Genomic DNA, 25402 nt, shown 5'->3' on the forward strand with positions numbered 1-25402 from the left:
AACATTGTTTCTTAGTGCAGGAATCTCTTTCTCCTCTCCTTTGTCAAGCCCCTCCCTGTGTGATCGTCTCTCTTTCCTGCTCAACTGATGATATGGTTCTGCACCCTCTTTTTTTTTCTCTTCTGGAAGTGCGATGATTTTTTCTTTGTTTGGATTGACTTTCACCTTTCCTTAGCCGTTTTGTCTTAACCATCCGCCTCTGCCCCTATTTCTCCTGTAGTCTTCTCTCTCGTCTCTTTTTCTAGCCTTATCCTTTGCCTGGTTTATAATTTTATTGTTTCTTGCCACAGTAAAGCTGCCTTCCTTGGATGATTTTCAGCTTACTCCTCTCCTGTCTTGTTAGTTTCGTTTAACTACCCCATCTTCAAACATCTCCTGAATACCCAGAATGCAAGGACGGTGAAACTCGACCCCTATATTTTTGGAATTTGGTAAAGTTAAAAACTGATACTGATCAGTCAAAGTAAGAAAAAAATGTTTTGTAAGTTGAGGGAAAATTTTTTTGTTAAGTTTTTGATTGTTCAGAGCTGGGCTGACTCTCAGGTTTCACATTCCCTAAGGAGTTCTCTATGGAGCACCATGTATGTGAACAAAGACATGTTTGTCTGGGCTCTGGGCGCCCAAAACCTGCTTCACACAGAAAATTTCAGATTCCAGCTATCTTGTGCCCTGGGGAATCCTTGGAAGTTTATTTGGACAAAAGATTTTAATGCTAAGATTTCTGCAAATAAATTCCTAGTGTAATGTCACTTGACACAGAGAAATCTAGGTCCAAACTCACTCAGCTAACGATGCAAAGTGAGGGACAGGAAGCCCAATGTTCTTTGGGTAAGACAGATCCTGTCCTTAGTGTCTCAGGCAGCTTTCTGGTGAGCATACCTCTTTAAAACTGTTTTCACGTGCTGTAGATCTGACTTCTTACTGGATATAGGTTGTGCAGGTGTTCTTTCCTGGCCTTTCTAGAACATTCTTTTTTACATGTAAGGAAAAATGTAAAATTGGGGTTCCTTAAATTTTATCCCCAAACCTTCATCCCCTTCACCTCAAACTATTCCACGACTGGTCACAGGGTTCCTCTGCACCTGTGAAATATTTCTTCGTTGGAAGCAGTTCTGGTGTTCATACATGTCACTTGTACATGTGGCCTTAGATTCCTTTTCACCTTTGCTTTAATAAAATTATTAATCTGTTCCCCCTAGAAAAAGGCTTTGTTTGCAACAAAGGCTGAATTAAAAAGCTGAACCGTGATCTATCTCACTGCAGAGTTACAGCTCCTGTGTAACACCAATTAGACAAACACACTATATTACTACTGTGGCAATCAAGATTGGGATTACCTGGCGCTAATAAAGGGAGCAGGCTTATCCACTAGCAAAGGAGACGAAGGGTCTGGTGCATTACAAAGAAGCAGTAGATTAGAAACAAAACACCTAGAATGCAAATCTGCATTCTTGGGACCGGCTGGAGTCTGCTCCGGAGAGGCTGCACAGAAAGGAAATGCTCATAACAGAAAAGTGCCATACAGGAAGCAGCCATAGTGACACTTTTACCACGGTGTCCTCTCAACTCAGCACGAGTGGGGTGATGGCCTTCAGGTCCACGGATCCAAATCCAGCAGCATGGGTTCATGACAAAGTTGAGGGTCGTATTCTCTTCATCCTTCCATTCCTCTGCCGCCAAGCACACTTCCTTGTGTGCTTCCTGATCCAGTCAAAGCTTTAGGACTGTCCGAGCTGAAGGAAGAGGGTGATGCTATTCAACCAAAGCAGATAGTTCAGGATGCAGAGGGTCCTCCAGGCCACAGGGTGGCGCAGCGGCTCTGGGTGGTTTACAGTCTGTCCTCTCCGGCCACCGCTGGGCTGGGACTGGAAGGGACTGGGGAGGCAGCAGAGACCTGTAGTCTTTTTTGGTGCAACTCTTCCCACTTCCTGCGGTTGGCGGCCACTGAGTCCAGCATCGGCTTCAGTTTTGCATTGACTTTCACCAAGGCCTAAAACAAAAAGGAAACAGGTAGAGAGAGACAGCTGGGTCATGGTCATGTATAGTCTTCCTCTTTCTGTTTTAAGGGGGAATGGGAACCAGTCATATGGAAGGAAATGATTACACTGGTAACCATGAACTATGGCTGAGACCGTGCAGGCATCCAACACTGTCGTGTTGTATTCAAAGAATCCACGCAGAGAATGAGAGACAAGAGGGTTGGGTAGTACTCGACTGAAAGGCGGCCTTTAGGCTCGGAATCTACAAGCACAGTTCGCCTGTAATTATTAATGCACATGTCTTTGCCTACCTGAGAGAGCTCTGCCTATCCGTCTATCAGGCTGGGAACTTAAAAAACAAAAGGGCTGGAGAGGTGGCTCAGTGGTTAAGAGCACCGACTGCTCTCCCAGAGGTCCTGAGTTCAATGCCCAGGAACCACATGGTGGCTCACAACCATCTGTAATGGGATCTGATGCCCTCTTCTGGTGTGTCTGAAGACAGCTACAGTGTACTCATTTAAATAAAGTAAATAGATCTTTAAAAAAAAACAAAACAAACAAAAAACTTACAATGACTTGCTTTCCTCGGAAAGCAAAATGCACGGCAGCCATGCTGAGCACACAGATCCACGTGGAGTGACGCAGCTCTAAATGACGTGAATGGTCACAGCGCCCTGAGTGCTCCTCTGGGTGTGTGGGGGAGAGGACGGGTCTTCATAGGAGCCCGCCGACATGACTTTTGCTCTCCTACAGCCCTGTCTTCCTCGCATTTGGCGACTTGACTGCAAGCCTTTTTACTTAACGTTCTCAGTGTTCCTAATCTCACAGTTTAAGAACCTTAGATTCCGTCTAACTCAAACATCTGTTTCCACTCTAGTAACAGATATGAGGTGAAGGGGTCAGGGTGTGGAAGAGAGGGATGGGAAGGCATGGGGAGATGGGGAGAGGAGATCTGAGGAGTGCCATACGGGACAGATGGATCACCAGGCGCATGGAACTGATGCTGCAGGGTCCTTAACTGCACAAGATCCACAGATCCTTCTAGATACTTCCCTTTGCATTTAAGTTTTCCTTTCTAAAAGATGAGGTCCCTGCTTCCAAGTGGTTTGAGTAACCTCTGGCCTCAGAAGCCCTGGATGACCTCTGGCACTGGAATCCTATTAGCTGTCTCATTTGAATTGGATGCCAACGAGGCAGTTTTTGACTCGATCTACCCAGAGATGGGATACTATGGGGTGGGCTGAGGATCTCACCGACGAACTGGGGTTAGAACCCACTGAGAAAGCTCAGGCTAAGCATCCGTAAACACCTTAAAGATGGCAGGGTGTCCTTCCCTATTCTATTCTTAACCTTCCTCCATCCCACCTCTCAGTCCATGTGTGTGCTCTGTGTGTGTGTGTTTGAGTGTGTGTGTTTGAGTATGTGTGTGCTGTGTGTGTGTGTGTGTGTGTGTTTGAGGTGTGTGTGTGTGTGTTTGAGAGTGTGTGTGTGTGAGTGTGTGTTAGTGTGTGAGTGTGTGTGTGTTTGAGTGTGTGTGCATGTGTGTGTGTTTGAGTGTGTGTGTGTGTGTGTGTGTGTGTGTGTGTGTGTTCCAGTGATTTTGGTCGTACTGACTAGAAACATCTCATTTAAAGTCAGCTATACCATTTATTTCACATATGAAAAGAGCAAAGCCATACAAATTCAGATGCCTAAACCCTGCCTGGTGCTCAGCGTTTGTTTGTCTGTCTGTCGGTTTATTTGTTTTTGACGACAGTGTGAGGCAGCAGTGACTGCCATGGTTTTATTTAGCAGGCCTTGGCACCAGCTCCACTTTACTGGGATCGAGCCTTTTAATTAAACTGACTACTGTAATTCCTATGGAAATTAGTGTATATGTTTTTTTCCTGCTACAAAAGCATTTCTCTAGAAATTATTATTATTTTTTTTAATCCCAGGAGCACGAATTGGAATTTTTTTTCTGCTGAAATGTAATTAAAAACTCATTTGATCACACTATTTCTGGCTCTGTTTTACTTATTAAATTCCTGTAATCAGTTTTCTTTTATGGAGCTGCTGGGAAATGATCTCAAAAGCAACACATTTTTCTCCTCTTTGGCAGGTTCCCGAGCATTTACTAAATTACATTCCTAGCACCTGCCCATGATTCGGATTTCTCCACCAATTTATTCTTTAAAGCATTTAAGTTAGCTTGGCTTAGCCCCAAATAGCTTTTCCCCCTGTATCTTTCTTCTTTTCTTTTTTTCTCTTGCTTCCTTTGTGTGGAATAAAACACTTGGGGGGAGGTGTTAGGGGGAGAAATACTGATTTTTCAAAATTCCCTCTTTTTCTTTGTTTTCTCCAGAGACAGGATTACCAGAGGAAGAATCATTTTTCTTAGGACAAGTGTTGGTTCTGGACAAAGGTGGCAAAATTCCCCATCTCGAGGAATCGCTCTGATGTTATAAGTTTGTACATAAATGCAGTTGGCTGCAAGGGCAAGGAACTAGTGTATTTGTGTCTGTAAAGTACCTGTAAAGAAAGGAAGTAGAATATCCCCTTCCCAGCCACTGCCTGTCAGAAACTCATTCAAGTACATAACGAAAGCAAACTTTGTGCTTTCCGTGAGAAAAGCCACAGAAGCAGCTGCTGATGTTCTGGGTGAAGAATAGAAAGGTTATGCGGTCCGAATAGAATAAGGGAATAGACTAGGTTTTCCCACAAAGAGAGGTATATCTGCGAATCCAAGCCCCAAGGTTCATGGTGACTGTCAGCCAGGTGCTCTGAGCAAGAGAACTGCTTCTAGCACATAGAAAGAGGTGGACGTTCTTGAAGGCTGGCCACCAGCCGGTAATCCTTGATGGTTCCGTGAAAGTGAATCCCTCCTCCTGGAGAGAGGGGGTGGGGGGACAGTACCCACTGTCACCTATGAGGGACTCACAGATGGTTGCATGGTCATTAGCCACCGTTTAGATGCCCACCGGAGCAATGAGCACACTGCCTCCCAAGGAGGTCTGCTTTATTCTGACTTCTGGCTTTAGAATACTGTTTCCTTCTCTGAGCTCAAGAGTATGGCTGTGTAACTTATTCCCAGGGTTTTGACCGGATTCCTGCAGAGCAACCTGGGACTCATGACCCGTGTTGATTCTGTGAAACCCCAGTTGGACCCAAGAGTTGAATACCACTAGCACTCTCCTGACCCATCTGGAGTACCTGGGATGCTTTCTGTATGAGGGGACACCTAGTCGTCTGGTGGCTGAGGGACTCCTCCTTCCTGGCTTGGAAAGCCACACTCCATTGTTGAGCTCTCCAGTGACTAGCACAATATTTTACTTATATTTTCAACAAGTAACATTCACATAGCTCAAGGGAACATGAGGGTACAAGATGTACAGTGTAAAGCCTCCTTCCACACTGCCCCAACCATTGGATTTCCATCCCAAGAGACACTGGGTATGATCAGCTGTTAGTGTGGCCTTCAAGAACCATATTTATCTATATAAATGAAAAGTGAGGGGTTTTATTTTTTAATGGCTACCTAGTGTTCCACAGCTGTCAAATTTGTTAAACCAGTTCTCTGTTGTTAATGGAAATCAGTGTTGTTTATATTTGGCCATCCTAAGTAATGGTGCCAAGGGTATCCTGTATGTAGCTGTTTTGTGGATGAAGAAGAGCAGAAGGTCAGAGGATAGAATTAGCATTTCTAGGTCAAATGGTAGGTGAATTTGCATTTTGATAGGTTCTGCTAAATCGATCCCTATAAACAGTGTCTAAGATTTAGAACAAGAGGCTTATATGCTAACAAGAAAATACAGTCTCAAGGCCTTGAGAGAGTGAGAGTGGGCAAAGCTAAGAAGAACACAGATCTGCCACTGGGACCTCTCTCCCCTGTACGATCCAGATGCTGCTGTGTACACAGAGGACTCCATCCCTCCCAAGCCTGATCCCTCCCCCAAGCCCGGTCCCTGAAAGACGCTGTCCACCTGACTCCATCGAGATCTCCTGCAGCTGATTCACTCTCTTGGTCCTTTACGGGCATCTGGCTGGGCCACTGTTCATCTCACCGGTTCCTGCCGTTATCACCACGTGCTATGGGATGCTTACTTAGTGCCAGGCTGTGCTGTTCCAGGCACGCCAATGGCTAACTTTCTCAAGAACCTCACGGGGTTGTTGTTATTATTATTATTATTATTATTATTATTATTATTATTATTATTATTTATTATTACTATTACTATCTGTGTTGCTGTTAGTTTGTAATGGAGAAAAGCCAAGATCTAAATGAAGGGCTTGTTCACAGCAGCTCAGTGGGTAATGAAAGAGGTTGTGGCTTCTGCAGTGTCTCCACCTCAGTGCTACGGAGGCTGTGGGTTGGATAAATGGTTTTTGTGGAGGCTGTGCATTGTAGGGCACCCTAGAAGCTGGTAACAATACTCTCTATTACTCAAGTTGTTGTCATCCAAAGTACCTTTATCTTTGAGAAATGCATGCATTGCTAGGTGTCTGCAGACTCATCCCAGCCACAAACCACAGTACTTAACTGAACTAAGCTTTCCTGCCACGTGCTATGAGCCCACACGTACAGTATCTTTGCTAGCAGAGACCGAAAGATACCTTCCCTTGGCCAAATGATGTTCCCCCTTTCCTGTTCCTGATGACATTTAAGAAAAAGAGCCGAGGAGGGCTTATTTAATGAACATTCACTGCACTAGGCCAGGGCTGGGGTGTGATGCCGTTACCTCACAGGAACATCATGGCGGTTCTGCGCCATGGGTCTCTTTAGCATCTCTTTATAGGTGAGGAAATTGCAGTTCAAGGTCAAAGGCCTTGCCTGTCGCCACACAGTGAGAGACTGAGCTGGAGTTTGCTGAAGTCTTGCTGGTTTCAAGTAGTGTGGCGGCTCCCTCCCTGGACAACTAGCCCTGCTTGAGCACTCTCCCCAGGCTCGGCCTTCTCTCAGAAGCCTCCTGTTGTCTTCCTGTGTATGCGGACCCAAAGCACGCCAACGATCTCTGCAGCTATGGCTTCCATACGGGAAGCGTCCTGCATTTTATTTTTAGTGCTTTCAAGAAGTGACCCCACCCTGTTTTTCTGTGTAGTCTCCGAGGGGGTTGGCTTTGAACAGATGACATAGACTATCCCCTTCCCAGCCACCGGCTGTCAGGAACTCACTGACGTGGACATCTCTTGGTGCTATGACTCCTGAGACTACGTTCCCTTCAGTGCACTGAGCTGCGAACAGACGGAGTTTGGCCTCGTGTTCCTTTAGCCATCATCCACACCTGCTACCGTCTGCCGTTGACCACAGTCACTTCTGGGATTGTGACATCAAGACGTGGGACAAAAGAGTAAGTAAGAGCCTGGCTTGCTCCTAGAGACGGGGGCAGCCGCTCTGCCTGACGGCCGTCGTAAGGGCAAAAGAGCAAACAAATTCACACCAGACTGGGCTTTGAACCTGCATGTGCCCAAATACATTGTCAATCCTGCATGTGCCCAAATACATCGTCAATACTTTAATATCCGAGGAAGGCGTCTGAGCTCGACATTTTTATGGATGAAGACTATTGTTGTTGAATTATAGTTGCAAATCGCTAGGAAGGTGACAGCATTTTCTGCCGTCTCTTACTGGTATTTTATAAAAGAGAACTATGAGAAACTCAGAGACAGTCTATGGAACGGGAAGGAGTCAGAGTACTTTTTGAAATGCTCCCCCCCTTTTTTTTTGATTGCCCAGGGTTGACCCCAGGGTATGCTAGGCAAGGCTGCATCTCTGCCTCCTTGGCTTTTGATAAAATGGACGACTGGAGTTGGTGCTCACGTCAGGCAAGCTTTCTAGCACTGTTCTACCACCATGGTTGTGTCCTTTCTGAGTGAAATGTCAGGGGTCCTCTGGGCTCTGGCATTCTGAAACGGAACAGCACAGACACTGCATGAGGCTGACATGGCCACCCAGACCTCCAGCAGAGGGGGCGAGGGGCTTGTCAGTGGTGGGGGCCTTCAGAGTCTCTCAGACTCTCATGACTGATGAGTCACAGTGGGCAAGAGTGTCTTTGAGAAACGTAGGCGGTTTCTATTTACGGTGGGTGACTTGAGCGCAGAAGCAACAAGTGTGGTAATGTGTCTTCACTTACAAATCAGTGGACTGCTGAGCTTCTAGGTTCGACAGGAACAGCCCCCAGATTGGACGTTGCAGTGATACAGTCACCGTGAGTCACATCAAGCTCCTCCTCCCACATGCTGTCATGGCTGGAGACACAATGACTTGACCTGGCATAGCTGAACTCATCCCTGTCCTTCAGACCCCCATGTGTTCACAGGGCCGCTCTCCCAGGAGCCAAGCAAGCCTTGTCATCCGTGCAGCAACTCCCCTCTGGAATTCACAGCACTGCCCTTTTCACTCCAGCACGCCACAGTCACCCCTTCCACAGGGTCTCTGTACTTGTATCTGTTGCTGATGCTACAGTTCCTCCTTCAGGCTGTCACACTCCTCCACCTGAATCCTGTGACAGCATCCTTACTAGTCTCCTGCCTTCCGCTCACTCCAGTCCAACCGCCCTTTGGAGGTCAAGCTGTCCCCTCCTGAACGTTCACTGGTTCCCATCATTTTGCGAATACTCATCAGAACAAGTCCAAAACTCTCACACTCAGCCTGAGAAACCCCCCTCAGAGAGTGAGACTCAAATCCCAAGAGAGAGGCAAACTCAGAGATAAAACTAACTAGGAACCTGATGTCTGACTTGGGTGACAGTTCAAAAACAGAATGCTACAGTGCCTAGTAATCCCCATGTTCCTAGAAAACTTGAAGCATTCGTCTTTCCGGGCGCTCAAGCATGCTATTGAGTTTAAAGGCTCTGCATGCTGTTTGGCAGGAGCTGCCGAGAGCTGGTGGGACCCGGGAGAGCAGATGGGGCCGCTCCAGGGTCCAGATGGAGAGAGAGCAAACAACCTCCTAAACCCTCTCCTCCCCTCCCCAGTCCTACGGCTTTTGAAACTCAAGGTTGTGTAAAAATTAATTTGCATTAAATTGCTTAAGATAATGTATTAACTACCATATGATGGCTCCCAGCAGTTTTTAAACCGACTTGGAAAACAAACAATCAAACGATAGCAGTGAGCTCAGAAGCCCAGACGTTTTTTAAACCCATTTGTGTAATTTTTCAAGCCTGGAAATAAAGAGTAAATTTGCAATCAATCCATATAAGATAGCCTCGGTGCAACCAGCAGGAAGTATATCTTTATTCTCCCATTTTATGGACAAAAAACAAAACAAAAAAAAACAGAACGTCTTGGCAGAGAAATGTTTCTGATTTGCCTGGGGAAGACAGTTAGTGTGGAACATGGGTTTTTGAATCCAGATTGCATCCATTTCCTATTTGTATATCAGTATTAATTTTATACAGGCAACCTGAGAAATAAAAAGAAAATTAATTTCGGGCAGGTTTGTTTGCATCTAAAAAAAAATTATAACATAAATGTCCTTAGCAGACAGACACCAGTCCTGCAGTGGTTCCAGACTCATGTGAGGACAGCCAGCAGAAGAAAACGTGTATCAGGGTGCGAAGGGCTGTCATAAGTTTAGAAACAGGGCGGGGAAGAAGCCCTTCCTTATTAAGCTCCTCGGTAACCCACAGCAAAGGGGTTGAGAGTCTATGGCCGTATATCTTTGGCCTTCTCACCATTTTTATGGACAAAAACAAAGCAAATGTTGCCTGTCCTAGAACCAACTTATCAGAGACCAGTGAAATGTACTCTAAAAGGATCCCCAGTGCCTCAAAGAACCATGTTGGAGGTCTAATTTATCCTGGGGTGGAAACAGTAATGGGAGCTTTGAACATGGTGAGGCAACTTTTAAAGGCCCTCTAAACACAAATTGAGGGTCACACTAGTCCATAGCACAGTTATCCTTATTTTTATTGGGTGATATCAGTATGTAATTTTAGTTGTCTCTGTCTTCTGTCTGTGAAGGGGCAGGATATTCTAATAGACCCTGAACAATCTGATCTTAGAGAGGAAAAGGAGGGAGGAAGGAGGAGGGAGGAGAGAGGAAGGAGAAAAGGATAGCAGTGGGGTTAATGAACTTCTCCTGGCAGGTCTTGTTTCCACGCCCCCCATACTAAAAAAAGGCTATATTTAACCTTTCCCCTGTAAATGTCACTAACAGCTATAGACAGACAGGCCAGTCCTTCCATTCAAAACTAGTGGTTTCAGACTCGTGTGTGGGACCAGCCAGCAGACCGAAAACTAGGCCACCCTCAGGGACGGTGACTGACCCCCACTGGACAGGGCAGGCACCCCCCATTCCCTACATATCGGCTGTCAGCCAGTCCCATCCCCTGGAACTGATTACTTTGGGAACTCACTGAGCAAACATCCTAGGTCAGGAAGGCTTCCCCTGGTGCCCCCAAAAGAACTGGTGGCTGGCTCATACGCCCCACCTTCCTCACACACAGAACATCCCTCCCACGCCATGGACACTGAGCGGGCTTTCAGCCCAGCTGGGCAGAGAGGGTCAGGTTGTTTTGTTTTTTTAAAGAAGTCCTTCTCATCCTGTCCTGATTTGTGGATCCAGCAAAGGATGTCAGCTTGCAGGCAGAGTTAATGAGACCGTATAACCCAAAGGGGTCTTTAGCCTGTCTGATCCAGGTGAACATGAAAACCCATTTATTCTCCTTGTGTGAATCCAGCACTGGCATTTACTTTGTTCCAAAATGATTTTTTGTATTAGTACTGCAATACCAATGACAAGTTGGCTAGTGAAAGGTTTGCAGAGACCAAAATACATTGTCAGGTGTGTGTGTGTGTGTGTGTGTGTGTGTATGTGTGTGTGTGTGTGTGTGTGTGTGTGCGTGTGTGTATGTGTGTGTGTGCATGTGTGTGTGCATGTGTGTGTATGTGTGTGTGTGCATGTGTATGTGCATATGTGTGTGTGTTTGTGTGTGTATATGTGTGTGCATGTGTGTATATGTGTGTGTATGTGTGCGCATGTGTGTGTGTTTGTGTGTGTGTGTGTGTTAGTGATACTGGAGATCTTAAAATTTAGGTAATGGGTGATAGTTACCACAGAACAGTAAAAATGATGAAGCCACAGTGGTGATGTTTTGCACAGAAGCAGGCAGGCTCATTAGAATCCGGGGCAAGCATGATTCAGTTCTGCAGTTGAGTCTTAAGAGCGTCATCAACCTAAGGTATACCTGAAGATGATGCTCATGGTATCATGTTTAATATTCTGGAGGCTAATTATAGCACCGGTAATAACTTACAAGGAGATTATTTTCTTTCCAAGGCTGGAGCAGACTACTGGTGCATGTGGAAGTTTACAACGGAGCCCTTTCCATTTCTGTCTGGACCCCACAGTTCTGCTCTCTTCTTTATATGCTCGAGGGATTTCTTTGTGGGAAGAGATAGTCACGATGACATTAACATTCTGAATTAATGAGGCAAGGAATTTAGATTTCCAGGATTAAAGCTTTGCTGTTTCCGTAATGTCAGGCTGTAGGATACAGCTGGGCATGGTGGCGTCTGTACGGTGTCTAGCTGAGTGAACCACATCTTTGGGCATAGCCTGCTCTGGGGGTTGCCCATTGCATGCTATTCTAGAGAGTAGATGATGAAACATGGAGTAATTGGTGGATCTTGGTTTCCAGTCAGGAGCACTGCATCTTCACTGATCTCACCTCACAACCATGCAGCGAGCAGGTCTCACCCGGTCTGTTTACATAGATCAAGCAGGGTTGGCCAGGCAGTTCAGTCCTGTTTGGATCCAAGCCTATGGTATCTTCTTATCTGGGAACTTAGCTGGTATGCTGGTCACAAAAGAGGCTTCTTATCTTATTACAGGGCCAACAACAGATGAGCGTCCTTCCTACTGCAGAGGGTTGTTTAAGAATCCTTGATGGTGCATGGCTAGTTCAAAACAGAAGGGCACCCCAACACCATCTCAAAAACTTTAGGCGTAGACAATGAATCTTTTTATCTACAACTCAACTCCACCTTGCTTTGGGAAGACAAAACAAGGACTGTGCGGAATAATTGACAGGCGAGCTGAAGGGACAGCTCCTGTGAATGGACAGAGAACAGTGCCTGCTGCTCTAATGAGCCCCTCTAGGACAGTGTGTATGTGTATGGGTTATCCTGGTGGCTGGGCTTTCCGAGCAGTCTGGTTGCTCATCAATCATGTGCATTGTGAGGGCGACTCCTGACTTGGCAGGAGTGGCTGCTGACCCAGAAGCCGCAGGCTTTGATGGATGGGGACTTCATAGAAGAGGTGGTTGGGACATGTAACTAAAATGTAGCCACATGGTAATAATCCACCTTTTTACACATCAGAGTGCTTCCCAATAAAATTAGGCCACTGAGGCTTTATAGAAATGCATAAAATACATTCCCCCCCTGAAATTCAATGTGTAAAAAGGATCATTAAAATTTGAGTTTGGTAAGCTACAAACATTCATTTTCTCACTTAAAAATGTTTCTCTCATGTGCCTTGAGTCCGAGAGACCCCAAGCATAGTGCATAGGGCACCTGGGTGGCAGAGGGTCCTGTAGACACAGTTGCAAATCAGTACCTTTAGTCCAGATAAGTTTTGAGGACAGTGCTGTGGGGCCCCAGGAATGGACTCTGGAACATGCTCTTAGCTCGCACTCTCTTTAAAAGTACACGTTTGAAAGTTCTCCTGAGTGTCAGAGACTGATTGTAGGGAGTAGTGAGTGGGCACAGTGGAAATCTGGTGATGACTGCTTGCACAAGGTGCCTGTGCGTGTACGCCTGTGTGTGCATGTGTGTATGAGTGTGTGCGTGCATGTGTGTGCATGCATGCGTGTGAGTGTGCATGTGGTATGGGTGAGCATACTTATGTGAGTTTAAAAGAGGCTCTGACTCTCACCAGTGAGCAACGCTCATATTTCAGGGTGAGAGTCACCAAGCTTTTGAATCCCAAATGCTCCAGACATAGGGAGACGGGGACCCTAAGTATCTGGGTGGAGTACCTTGTCTTTAAGCAGAGGACTTTGAGGACAGAAATCCCCTTTTCTTTTTTTCCCCGTATGGTAGGGTAACTCCCCTCTTCTTAATTCTAGGATGATGAACATAGCGAGATTTCCAAGAGAAAGAATAAGAGTAAGGGAATGTCTTTCATTTACCACCATGTCTGTGTCTAGATCATCCCCATCTCTCTACCCACACCAGCATGGAGGGTGTTGCATCAGGAGCTGGTCTCTTTGCCCATGGAAAGAGCTTCATCTGCCCACACCACTGTGGCACCGGGCAGAGGCGCTGATCTTGTAAATGTTAGGAAGGCATGTCAATTTAATTCTTAGAGACCATTCAAAATAGAATAGGGTTTTTAATAAAAGGACACACTAGATTTGTTTTGAACTAAAATTTAAAATTCAGAGAAATGGCTCAGTGGTTAAGAGCACTGACTACTCTTCCAGAGGTCCTGAGTTCAGTCCCCAGCAACCACATGGTGGCCCACAGCCATCTGTAATGGGATCTGATGCCCTCTTCTGGTGTGTCTGAATTTACAGTGTACTCACATACATAAAATAAATAAATGAAATTTGTAGAGAAAAATAATCAGACCTAGAAAACATTGAAGACTATTGAGAAAGGTAGACTGGACATTAAAATCTATTATAAAGTGGTATCGGTTAAAATAGTACAATTCGTTAGAGAGTTCAAGGCCAGCCAAGGCTATGCAGTAAGACCCTGTGCTAAACCAAACCAGACTAGACTAGACCAGACCAGACCAGACCAGACCAGACCATGAAAACTGAAAAACTCCAAAAAATCTATTAATATTTTAATAGCATAAACAAAGTGAAAGGCAATCTAGGGAAAATGTAATATCCAGTGAGTTCCTACTCAATAGGAAGGAGAGCAGAACATGAGAAGACTTTACAGAAACCAACAGCCCTTGAATAAGTAAATCTAAAGCCACATCATACATATGGTGTGGAAACTACAGGAGATACTGTTTATACACACAATACTGACCAGAGTTAGAGACATCTGCTAACACCCCTTTCATACGTGATACTGACAAGACTTAAGGACACCCGACCACACCCTCTTCGTCAAGCAGGATACAGTGATTTGGCACTTCAGGCTTTACTGATGGGGATATAAAATAGTTCAAACTCCACAGAGGAAAGGTTGGCAATAGCCATCAAAGTGCTAACTATCGACCTTAAAGTACAGCAACCCCGCTTCTGGCTATTCATCAACCAAGAGTATGGGAACGACGTCTTTGTAAGGAAAATTGTATCCTGTTTACAACAGTGTACGGTAATAATTAGCTAGTGGTTAAATAACTTCATTTTTATCTTCAAAATCTAATGGTGTTCAGCCACCAAAGCTCTGGCTGCAAGTCAGAAGCAAGCTCAAAATATATTACATGCAAAGGACATATCCCGCCCTTCACCTGCAAGCAAGCATTGTGGGTTGAAATCTGTGTGGAGACACTGTATTCATGATCTGTATAGACCATCTTTACTGTTCACAACACCCTATTAACCATCATTGATCTCAGAGAGAGGGAAACTGAGGCAGGCAGACAATGGGGGCAGGGAGATCATTTCCTTGATTGGTTTTGTTTTTCAAACATTTTAAATTGTGTTAAGTAGGCTCGTGTTAACTATTCAATAATAAAGTATTTAAAACCCTACCACGGATCTGGGGATACAGCTCAGTGGCAGAGTACTTACCCAGCATGCATAAAGCCTCCTGTTTAATACCCAGCAATATAATAATAAATAAATAAGTAAATAAATAAGTAAGTAAGTAAATAAATAAATACACGAGGGCTATTTTTGGCTATGTGAGAAGTATTAAATAAGTCAACAGGTAAAAAGCCTTCCCAGTCTGAGAATGGAGAAGACGAAATGCTTATTTTGTAAAGATCAAATTAAATTAGTGTTTCCCCACTGTCCTTCAAAAACGACTTTAATATCCGAGTGCTTCCATGGCGCTGTGTATGCGCTCACCTCTGGTTCACCTGTCCACATCGGAAATAAGGGCCGACCACCTCATTGCGCCTCAACATTTCCTCTGAAAAACGATCAATGTCCCCTGCCTGACCATTAAATAGATTTTGAAAAACTCTTCAATCCCTATCAGTCCCAAATCCTTATTTAGTCCCTCAGATCTGCCCTGGGCTGGCCTCTGCGATCCCACAGGCCATCCGTCATCATTTCTCGTCCTTTTCTGATGCAATGTAGCCTGCTCTTTGTCTTGCTTAAAAACTGAACGGCTGTTAAATTATCCATTTATCTTCCTTCGGCGTTTCCATTCAGCTTCTCGGGCCTCTCCCGGCTGTCTTTTCTACCTTGTTTGCTGACTTTTCATTCCATTTCCTGCTTCTTGGCGGCATCTCACCTCACCACCCTGCCCTTCAAAACAAACTCCGGTCCAGTCAGCTTTCTGCTTGTTTGAAATCTGCTTCACTCATCATCCCTGCCCCCACACCCCCACTTTTTTTTTCTTGGACAGGGTCTGCTATGCAGCCTAAGCTAACTTCAAAGTCCTGTCCTTCTTCCTCAGCCTCCCAAGTGCTGGGACTGAGTGCAAACGCCAAGACACCAGCTCAGGATTTTCGTTTTAGTGTTATCTCTTGGGGATACCGTTAGAATCTTTGATCTCAAAGATATCTAGGCTTCAAGTTTTATACATAGATCGGAGGAGGTTGGAACAAGCCCTAAGCTGATGAGCAAAGTCTTGAGTTCTAAACCTAGTTTCACCCAATAGTGATCTGGGTTAGGGTTCTCTGGCTTCCAGAGGACCTGCAGGTATGTTACTAGACAGTTCAGTTCACAGCCGTGGCTGCTTCTGTATAGGTGACTCCACAGAGGCTTTGATGTGGTAATAGCACCACTTGCGCATGCATGGCCTCAGGCCTCAGTGATTTGTAGCGGTTAAGGAGTCTGAGATCCAAGCACAGGAAAAACCTATGCTCTGCCATTTGCTTGTCATCTTGGGTTCGTCCTGGAAACCCTAGCCTCGGTCTTCACACCTGGAGACGGAGAGATCATACGCCCTAACTCAGTACTGAATCCTACAGAGTCAGGCCACTCATGAAAAGCCGGTCCCGAGCCCATCGTAGGTACTCAGGAAATTTTGTTACAGACCCACCGTGACTCTCGAGCCAGGCAGTTTCGGCATCACCTGAGTTTCTAGTGGAAGACAATGACATTTAGAGATGGCAGCCGAAGGAGAGCCATGTGGGAAGGTTTTACCACATACGGTAGCAGTGTGAGGCTGCTTTCTGTCAATCCATGAATCACTGGCCTTAAGTACAAAGCCATCGGGGATGAAGCTGATGACCCTGGAGGTCCGGTTTGGAAAAGGACATAGAGCCTCCTTTGGACTGTCTTGGGGCTTTTCCTGTTCTGTTGGCTCTTCCTCTGTATGTCTCTCTTCCTTGGCCTCTCTTCCTTCCATCTAAAAATGTCAGTTGGTTCAAATCCCTGGTAGCACCAAGACCTGAGCACGCCAGGCCAAGCACTTGGAGATTAAGTCTCCTGTCTCTGTGATGTTAGTTAGTCCTCCAGCTCAGCCCTCCCTGTGATCTCAGGGAGTTGGTTCAGACACTGAATGGCCCCTGACCCTGAGGGATTCTGAGCAGCCAGAGTAACTTCCCTTTCATCTCACCCGTGCTTTAGAAATATTAACACCCTACCACAAGGCAATGGAGGCGTGCAAGGCTCTCAGTGACAGAAGTGCATGTTAGCTGCACCATGGTAACCTGCACTTCCTGTTTCTGTCACCTGCACTATTGAGCTGGTCCCAGGCAGCCAGACAACAGCAAGCACAGAGCATCTCCTGAGGGCGTGTGGAAGGACCATCCTCCCTCAGTGTGGGGCTGCTTTAGAGCAGACACATAATTCTACCGAGGGAAGCCACCAAGAGTCCAGAGGCTACAATGTATCTACCTCTCAGGAAAAAAGGAAGATTTAATCTGCAAAGAGCTTGTTGTCCAGCAGATTCAAAAGTCAGAGTGAGACTGGGTTGTCCCTCAGAGATGGCTGGTGGAGCAAAGGCATGTGGCAGAACTGCAGGCGGTGGCATTGTAGAAATGGCAGGTGCCTGTCATGGGCAGGGCTGGGGGTTAGAGGCCATGCATGTCTAGATTCCCTCTGGAAATGAGGAGGGCGGGACTGAAGGACAGGTGGGGTTCTAGTTTCAACTTTCTTTTCGAATCTAGTCCAGAAGAACGCTTTAAGACTCTGAGTGTCATGTCAGCTGGCCACGAGGCCGGGAGCTGACCGATCTCTGTGAATCGGGTGTGTCCTACAGCACAGATTTCCTGCGATGCCTTCTGACTCATGTTAATAGTTACGAGCTTCATTTCCCTAAGGTAGAGGATGCCAGGGCATTGAGATGGGACTGGGAGCATCCTCATGGAAGCAGGGGAGGGGGATATGGGATATGGGAGAAGGTGGAAAGGGGATAACATTTGAAATGTAAATACATAAAATATCCAAGAAAAATAAAATTAAAAAAATATTTACGAGCTTGTAATTCTATAAATAACCACAACCAAGGATCTAGTATGGCCTTCTTGGATCCCCTTAGGAAACCATTAGAAGACTCTGCATGGCACAAGCAGATCAAGAATACGTCACCGTTACCTTGCCCTCCCCATAAGCTCCAACGATGGCGGCCACCACGCCAACATTAAACTGCAAAATTTCAAGCACTGACAATGCAGAAAGCAACCACTGGTTATCCCGCCATGGCTTTCCTCCTCTGTCCCTCCCCCTCCCTCTCTTTGTCCCCTCCCTCTTTTGTTTTTTCATCTGAAAGCAGTAAACAAATAGAGGGTGACGACGGGTGTGTGCGTGCACGTGCGTGTGCATGTGTGTGTGTGTGTATGTGTGTGTATGTATGTGTGTATATGTGTGCGTGTGCGTGTGCATGTGTGCATTGTGTGTGTGTGTATGTGTGTGTGCGTGCGTGCGTGCGTGTGTGGTAAACAGCACTTTATGTGTACTCCTAGAGTGGACAATCTCACGCCTTGTACGGACATAGAGTTAAGTGGCTTTCGAGTCAGGATTTCCGCATACTTTTAGACGATTTAAATTGGTCCGTGTGGAGTATGGAGTAGATCCTGTCTTCAGTTCCATCCTCCAAAGCCTTACAAGGGAGAAGATCATTGTTGGCTTAGATTCTAGTACAGATTCATGATGGCGGGTTTTGACCTTATAGAATGCATATGAATAACTAGACTAAGCTCTACTGGGAAGAGGCATTTTTTTCTGTTGCATAACATAAACAAAAGGCACTCCTATTTACAAGCGCAGGTGTGCAGGGATGGTTCCTGGATCAGCTCGAACTTCTAAAGTCTCTAGAAAACAGTCACCCGACACACGAGGTGCTGGGGAGGAACTCTGAGATTAGGCTCAAGCGTGAGACATCTTTATTCAGAGAGGGTGAGGCAAGAGTCGGGCAGAGTGGAGGCTTTGGGCTAAGGATCCCCTGCCATCAGCACGCCATCCTAAGGCACACTAGTGTGTGACATTTGTGTCACTGACTGTTCGGCTTGGAGAAAAGTCTTATGAGATGAATAGGCTTGGAGTGTTAATCCTGTGCACTGGCTGTCTTTTTTTTACATTATAAATCTCTGAAATCATGAACACCCAATATACCATACGGTCTCCTGAATCATCTATGTGGTGTGTGTTAGCCCAAGTCAACTAACTTGAATATTAAGATAACTAGGAGATTGTATTTCTGGCACTGCTGTGTAAAAGAAAATTTAACGTATTTCTCAGCTGAAAAGGTCCAAGTTCTGAAAACTTCATGGCTATAAACTGGTGCTTTACGGTGGAATTAAGAGCCAATTCAACCATGATGAGAACCAAACCGCCTTCTATAAAGATACCATAGGCCATATACTTTAGATTATGGGCCGGGATATTATGGTGCGTATTCTGCTGAAAGGATTTTTATATTTTTTGATGATAACTTAAAATGACATTATAACCTTTCTTCCTACCTGTCACTGCTCATAATTATCCCGTGCTACTGTATCCAGTCATTGGCTTTCCATCTCTTTATTCATTTGTTCAGTACTTACTGAGCAGCTCTGAGGTTCCAGGTGCTGGGACAGAAACCAGTCTCATGGGGGAAAGGGACAGATAGGCCGAGAGCACACCCCAAGTGGATCCGTGGGAGACAATGGTGAGTGCTGTGGGTGCAGAGGGAGGTGGAGCTCTATAGATGGCCCTCTGGGCTGATGTGTTGCAGGCAGAGAGGAGAGGGAAGGGAAGGCTGGTAATGGCAAGGGTAGGGTTTTGTTTTGTTTTGTTTTGTTTTGTTTTTAAAGGATTTAGGGAGTCCTGTGCTTTAGAACAAACTGAACTTGGGCAAGCAAGTGAGCAAGTGACAAGAGGTGGGACCACGAGAGGTGGAGGGTGGAGAGGAGGGGCCTAGAATGGAATGAGATGCCATCAACGCCAAGCCAGAGTATCTGGAGGATTCACTTGGCAGAAGGAACCTGGTATTTTCAACTAGGGGCCTGCCATGATCAGACTCTCCCTCTTCCCTCCCTCCGCCCCCCCTCCCTCTCTCCCTCCCTTCTCTCCTTCTCCCGTCCTTTCCACCCTGTTCCTCCCCCCTCCCCCCATCATTGCGGCAAAGCTTAGAAGGTAGCTCATGGCAGAAAGGCTTCTGACAGTTCATGACAACATCCTTGTGGACCTCTGTATTGCCCTCTCACTTCTGACTGGCTAAGAACATATGGGCTATCTCGGAGGGGAGCGGGTTTTACTGTGAGCACTTAGATTCAGGTGTAACATATGCATCAAGGCTAGGATTCTGAAATAAGGAAAGCAAGGCCTTTTCTCCACTCTGAGCCAGGACGCCTTCGCTCCTCATGTAGGAACATGTCTGATGTTCGCTCCTCTGTCAGGTAAATGGTGGTTCGGCAACTCCAGCTGTCTTAGCTTTGAGAAGAGCCTGCCTGCCAGATCTGTGTGAGGGAACCATCCACAAAGGGACAGAGCCCATGAAACAAGCAAGAGGACATGTGACAGTTTTCTAACGTGCGTGTTAGGGAAGGAGGAGAAAGAAATACAGGAGAAAGAAAAGCAGGTAGAGGGGTGGGAGGACTGTACAGAGGAGGGGGATGAGGTGCCCCCACATTGGCAGTAACTTCCTTGGTGAACTCTCTCTGGTAGGGGAGAGGGCCTGTCTCTGGAACCTCAAGAGAAATCCAGAAAAGAGGCAGAATTATCCAGCCAAGCAACATATCCGAGGGACTTAGTCAGTAGTGTGGACAGGAAAATAGCCTTGACTGGGCAAGCGCCCAAAGAATCAGTGACTGGAATTGACCGGGGACTGAGGGGTGGGGTGTAGGACAGGGGGTGTGCAGACTTCAGTCGCTAGGGCTAGTGGTCAGAGTCTTGACAGGTCTTATCACATCTACGCCCTTCCTGGCATGATTCCTTTCCACGTGTGCTCTCTTTTGTAAAGGTAAGAAACAGTCCCCAACCATCTCTTCTCTTCCATCCACTGGGATAGTAAATGCCAGAGAAAATATGTACAGGATCGGATCCCTCCCCTCTCCCTGCCTTAGTTTTCAAAACATGTCTGGGAAATGGCCTTTCTTTGCAGGCCTTGGAAGAACGTGCTATTTTATGCTCTGCCCAGTCAGTCTGCAGCTCACTAGTCCTCCTAGAAAAAAATTCAGATGCGAGTCATGAACCATCGGGGCACACTGCGTTGTTTCTTTACAGACTTTCCTCAGTATCTAGAGAGGTTGCCTTTTATAACCTCTTTTCTACTTTATTGGTCTCTAACTTGCAGTCTCCACAGTTTCAAGTAGATGACACTACATATATTTTATAATTTATTTTATGTGTACGGGTCTGCCGGCTAGTTTTATGCCAACTTCACACACACTAGAGTCAGGCAGGAAGAGGGAACCACAGTTGAAATAAAAAATGCCCCTACCACATTGGCCTCTGGGCAAGACCTCAGTGCGGGTTTTTCTTGATTGGTGGTGACGTGAGAGGACCCAGCTCACTGTGGGTGGTCCTGGGTGCTGTAAGAAAGGCTGAGCAAGCCATGAGGACCAAGCCAGTAAAGAGTGTTTCCTCCATGACCTCTGACTCAATTCCTGACTCCAGGTTCCTGTCCTGCTTGAGTTCCTGTCCTGACTTCCCTCAGTGATGGGCTGGGATGTGGAACTATAAGCCAGAACACACCTTCTCCTCCCTAAGATGCTTTTGGAAGCCCTAACTAGGACAATGGGTGTCTGGCCTGTATGTCTGAATATACCGTTTGAGGGCCTGGCTCCTGGAAGGTCAGAAGAGGGTGTTGGATCCCTTGGAACCGTAGTTACAGACAGTTGTGAGCCACCGCGTGGCTGCTGGGAATTGAACCCAGGTCCTCTGAGAGAGCAGACAGTGCTCTTAACCACTGATCCATCTCGACATTCCTCAAATATATTTTGAAGAACCCCCCCCCACTCTTCCTAGAGAGCACATTAATAGTTGTGTCAGGTGAATGTATATTCAAGATGATCATTACGACCAAGGTTAAAATAAATAGATACCTAAATAAATTTCAAGTTAGTTGTGACTTAACATCAGAAGTCCTGACATGGTTTTTAAAGACAAGGTCTCAGGTAGCCCCAGATCAGCTGCAGCTCACGGTGTAGCCGAGGTTACCCTTAGGCTTCTGGTCCTGCATCTCCATCTCCCTACTGAGGGATTACAGGATTATAGTCGTGCAGGGCCAGGGCTGGTTTACAAGGTGCTGGGCATTACATCCCAGGCGAACCCCTCTGCAGTGTCTATGAGGAAATCCATCCCCCAAATGGAAAGCCAGTTTGGGATGAGTTGGAGCTCCGATGACCTTGAATAAACTGTCACTAAAGAGATGTGTCACACCCCTGTGCCCCATCGCATTCTAGGGCACACTGAGGTTCAAGTTGAGAACAGAAATAAGTGGAAAAAACTTTGTTTGCTCCTACAAACAGCAGCTCGGAAGACAGTGAGACAGGGGGTTTCTGTTTATCCCTAAGGCTGCCACCGCAGTGACTCCAAACTTTGATAGTGTCTTTTTTTCCCTTCTTCTTTCTGACTTTTTTTTTCTTCCAAAGATGTTGAGCAGCAGGCTAATGGCTCCCCAGCAGGGTGTAAAGACAGCAGAAGCTCCAGAATCAGATGTCAATGTATTCCTCTAAGACATCCTGCTAGGACAGAGCTAACTAACCAGGGCTTTAGACTTCTCCTGGGGAACACGCTTTAATGCTTCCCGCCTGCTCTGGGCCTCCTAGATGTTTCCTGATTAAAATGCTGTCACAGATAAATCATGGCTTCTGCCTGGTTGCTGTCCCTTTCTCTCTCTCCCCCTCTCTTTGTTTTTTGTTTTTTTTTCCAAAAGTTTGGAACTCCATGTTTTAAACACAAACATGTGCAGACAGCCCTGTCATGTCTCCTGTAACTGTCCAGAGAGATAGGTGTGGTCCCCACTGTGCCCTCCCAGCTGCTCTACAGAGCTAAAGCAATATTATGAGTGTCTGATTTTCATTTCAGATAGAAATATCCAGCTTCATTTCTAGGGTGCACAGGGTCTGAGGGTTATTGTTTATTGACTTTATCTATGTACAGGTATTTAATCATATAATCAATCACCCACTGTACCAAGGGTACATCCCCAGCCCTTACATGTTTTCATATGTTTTTCTGTCAGCCACTTTAAGCCCAATTATTTAATCCTTCAGTAGCTCCCTAAGAATAGAGTGAGACTTCCCCATAGTTTCCCTTCTACACAGTCACAGATTGCCTGAAGACTAACACTATCCAATAGACAAGAGTTTTGACCTTCAGCCAACGGGCGTCAGAATGTACTGGTGTGGGTTTCCGCCATGCATACAAGTACGGGCCTCTTCAGGCACCTGGGGGTAGGAACCCTCTTGCTCTGTGCTTGGAGGAGATCTGAATTCAATAATCAGGAGCACAAGCAGAAAGTTCTTGGTCAATTAGGATGTTCGACAGAAGAATCCTTTTAAAGCCACAAAGTAAAACTGAATTACCCGGTGGAACTCAATGGAGTGAAGATGCTGCCTTAAACCCATACATCTCCTGCCCTGTGGATGGTCACCTCCTCCTCCTGCAGCCCCCAGCTGTCCCGGCCCTAGACAGAGCATCCCCCAGCCTCTCCAGCCTCCACCCAGAACTCCATGCTCCATGTTCTGCACAAAGGAGCACCCAACCCTTTCCACCACAGTCTCTTTGCTTGGACTCTATACGAGTGTTTTGCACCCATGCCTGCCATCTTGGAGCCCATGGTTTTGCATGTTTTATATCTTTTGAGGACTATTCTTTGCCCTTTTGCCATGCCCCTCAGGGGTCATCTTAGCAAGACCCAACTGGATTCTTCTGCTCCGCATTTCAGACTATGTGATTCTGGCCCATGCACAGCAGGGATTTCTCCCGGCTGCATACTACCTTACTTGCCGTCTGTCCTCTCAGAACTTCAGTATTCCATTTTTCTGTCCTAAACCCAAATGGCCTTTCTGTGCCAACCCTACTGGTCCCAAGCGCCTTGCCTTAGGGACCAGTGTCACATAAGTGACTTTCCTTGTAGTTGCACCAAGATTGTTGTCTGCCCAGCAGCCGTGATTCCTGCCCAGGAACTGATTATTATTATTTCATTTTGGGAGCACATCAGTTAGTGTGAGATAGCCCACTGAACAGTATTGTGGGGGGAGTTAACATCACCCCGGATAGAGTGCAACCGAGACGATGAGAGGTTCTTTTAACGCTGGCTGTGTTTTCAGTTTGATAGCTCTTGGAGCAGTTGGTTTCAAAGTCCTATAAAGATTTTACAACTGAAATTGTGAAATTAAAAAGAAATGTATATAGAGGTGACAAGAAATCAAAAAAGAGCAAGCTCTTCACTGTCACACAAGAAGATGACAGCAGTGAGGTCTAAGCATAAGCTTTATGAGCAACTTTCTTATGTATTCAGCGTTCTGCCTGCTTGTATGCCTGCAGGCCAGAAGAGGGCACAGATCTCTTCACAGATGGTTGTAAGCCACCATGTGGTTGCTGGGAGTTGAACTCAGGGCCTCTGGAAGAGCAGGCAGTGCCCTTAACCACAGAGCCATCTCTCCAGCTCTGCCATGGCTTTTGGTAGAGCCAACCAAACAGGGATAGATTTTCACCGGAAGTAGAAAATCTATCAGCTGGAAAGTCTCCATGCTAGAGCAAAGGTGGAAGCTGAGGAGGACAGGGAATGAGTGTGCAGTTGTGCCACCTCACCTGTGTGTCCCACATCCTGCAGATGAGAACATCCAACCTCACAGAGGAGTAATGCACACATGGGAAAAAAACTGGGACGCTATGTCATGCGCCATGGACATATTATTCCCCGAATCTTCAACATTAATCTCTCCTGTTTAATTTCAAGTGACTTCCTTTTCAACCCCAAGATTTCAATGTGCTCGGTAGCGAGGCCATGGTAGGCTCAAAGAACTGCGCGTAGCGATGACACGATGGACTCAGTGTGGAAGCCGCATGCCGACCCTCATCAGCACTGGGGTTGGAGTTTCACTTCCAGTAGGAGAAATGTATTAAGTAAAAGATTAACTTATCCGTCCCCATAACACCTATGCACAGGGAATTGAGTGCCATCCACCCATAACGTCATGTAGGCAACCGAGGTCAACTCGGCAAAGCAGAGGCACTTGGCTAGCAACTGTGGGCTCTACCTGGGGGCTGCTTATTCAATGCCAAGGGTTGGGGAGCAGACAGGAAGAAAAGAGAATTAGGATCCTCTATAATAAAGCACATCGTTCTCAGTGTTTCTTGTCTAATCTTTCATTATTAGATGAGAGGATATTATAGTCATTTGTAACCATAACAATTGATTTTAGATTATTCTAAAACTGTATCTGACTGGTTTTATGATATTGGGCATTTAATGGATTATACGAAACAAGTGAATTTACTTTTCTCGCCTGTGGTTATTAAAGTTACATTTCTGTCTCGAAGACAACATTCTAATTTGTTTGTTTTTAGGGGGCTGTGACAGGTCTCTAAAAGTACTGAAAATGAAGTGGTGGGTGAGTTTGAGACTTAATGGCTGTGAGGTCCTTAAAAAACAATCCTGTGTTCTTAATGGAGTGGCAGATAGTGAGGCACTAAAGAAGCTTTGCCTACCCTGCGTGCATCTCTCTCTCTGACGTTGGGAAAGCAGCTCACACTGATTGAGCTAGGTCGGGGGTAAAGAACTCACTGGGGTTCGCAGATGAAAGCAGAGCCTTAGCAGCAGAATTAAAAGCCAGCGCGCAGCAAACTCTTAGTGCAAGCGGATGCCAGCCCTGATTCAAACTCCAAGGAGCAGAATGTGAACCACTCAGAGCTGACACACGTCTCCTTGCCCCGGGCGTGTTCTGGGCCAGGCAGTGAAGCAGCAACTCATTAGTGGTCTCA

At 46.1% G+C, this 25402-nt stretch overlaps 1 protein-coding gene across 1 annotated transcript in view; it reads right to left on the reverse strand.

Annotated features, from left to right (window-relative positions):
* Window positions 1–119: 119 nt before the first annotated feature.
* Pde11a (phosphodiesterase 11A) overlaps window positions 120–25402 on the reverse strand; it is a 223371-nt gene continuing 198088 nt past the window's right edge. The window contains exon 18 of the mRNA XM_032902539.1: window positions 120–1990. Coding sequence (XP_032758430.1) covers window positions 1829–1990 — 162 coding nt within the window. The 3' untranslated portion in view covers window positions 120–1828. The remainder of the gene's footprint in view (window positions 1991–25402) is intronic.

The sequence above is a fragment of the Rattus rattus genome, chromosome 5, assembly GCF_011064425.1.
Source record: "Rattus rattus isolate New Zealand chromosome 5, Rrattus_CSIRO_v1, whole genome shotgun sequence".
Classification (NCBI taxonomy): Eukaryota; Metazoa; Chordata; class Mammalia; order Rodentia; family Muridae; genus Rattus; species Rattus rattus.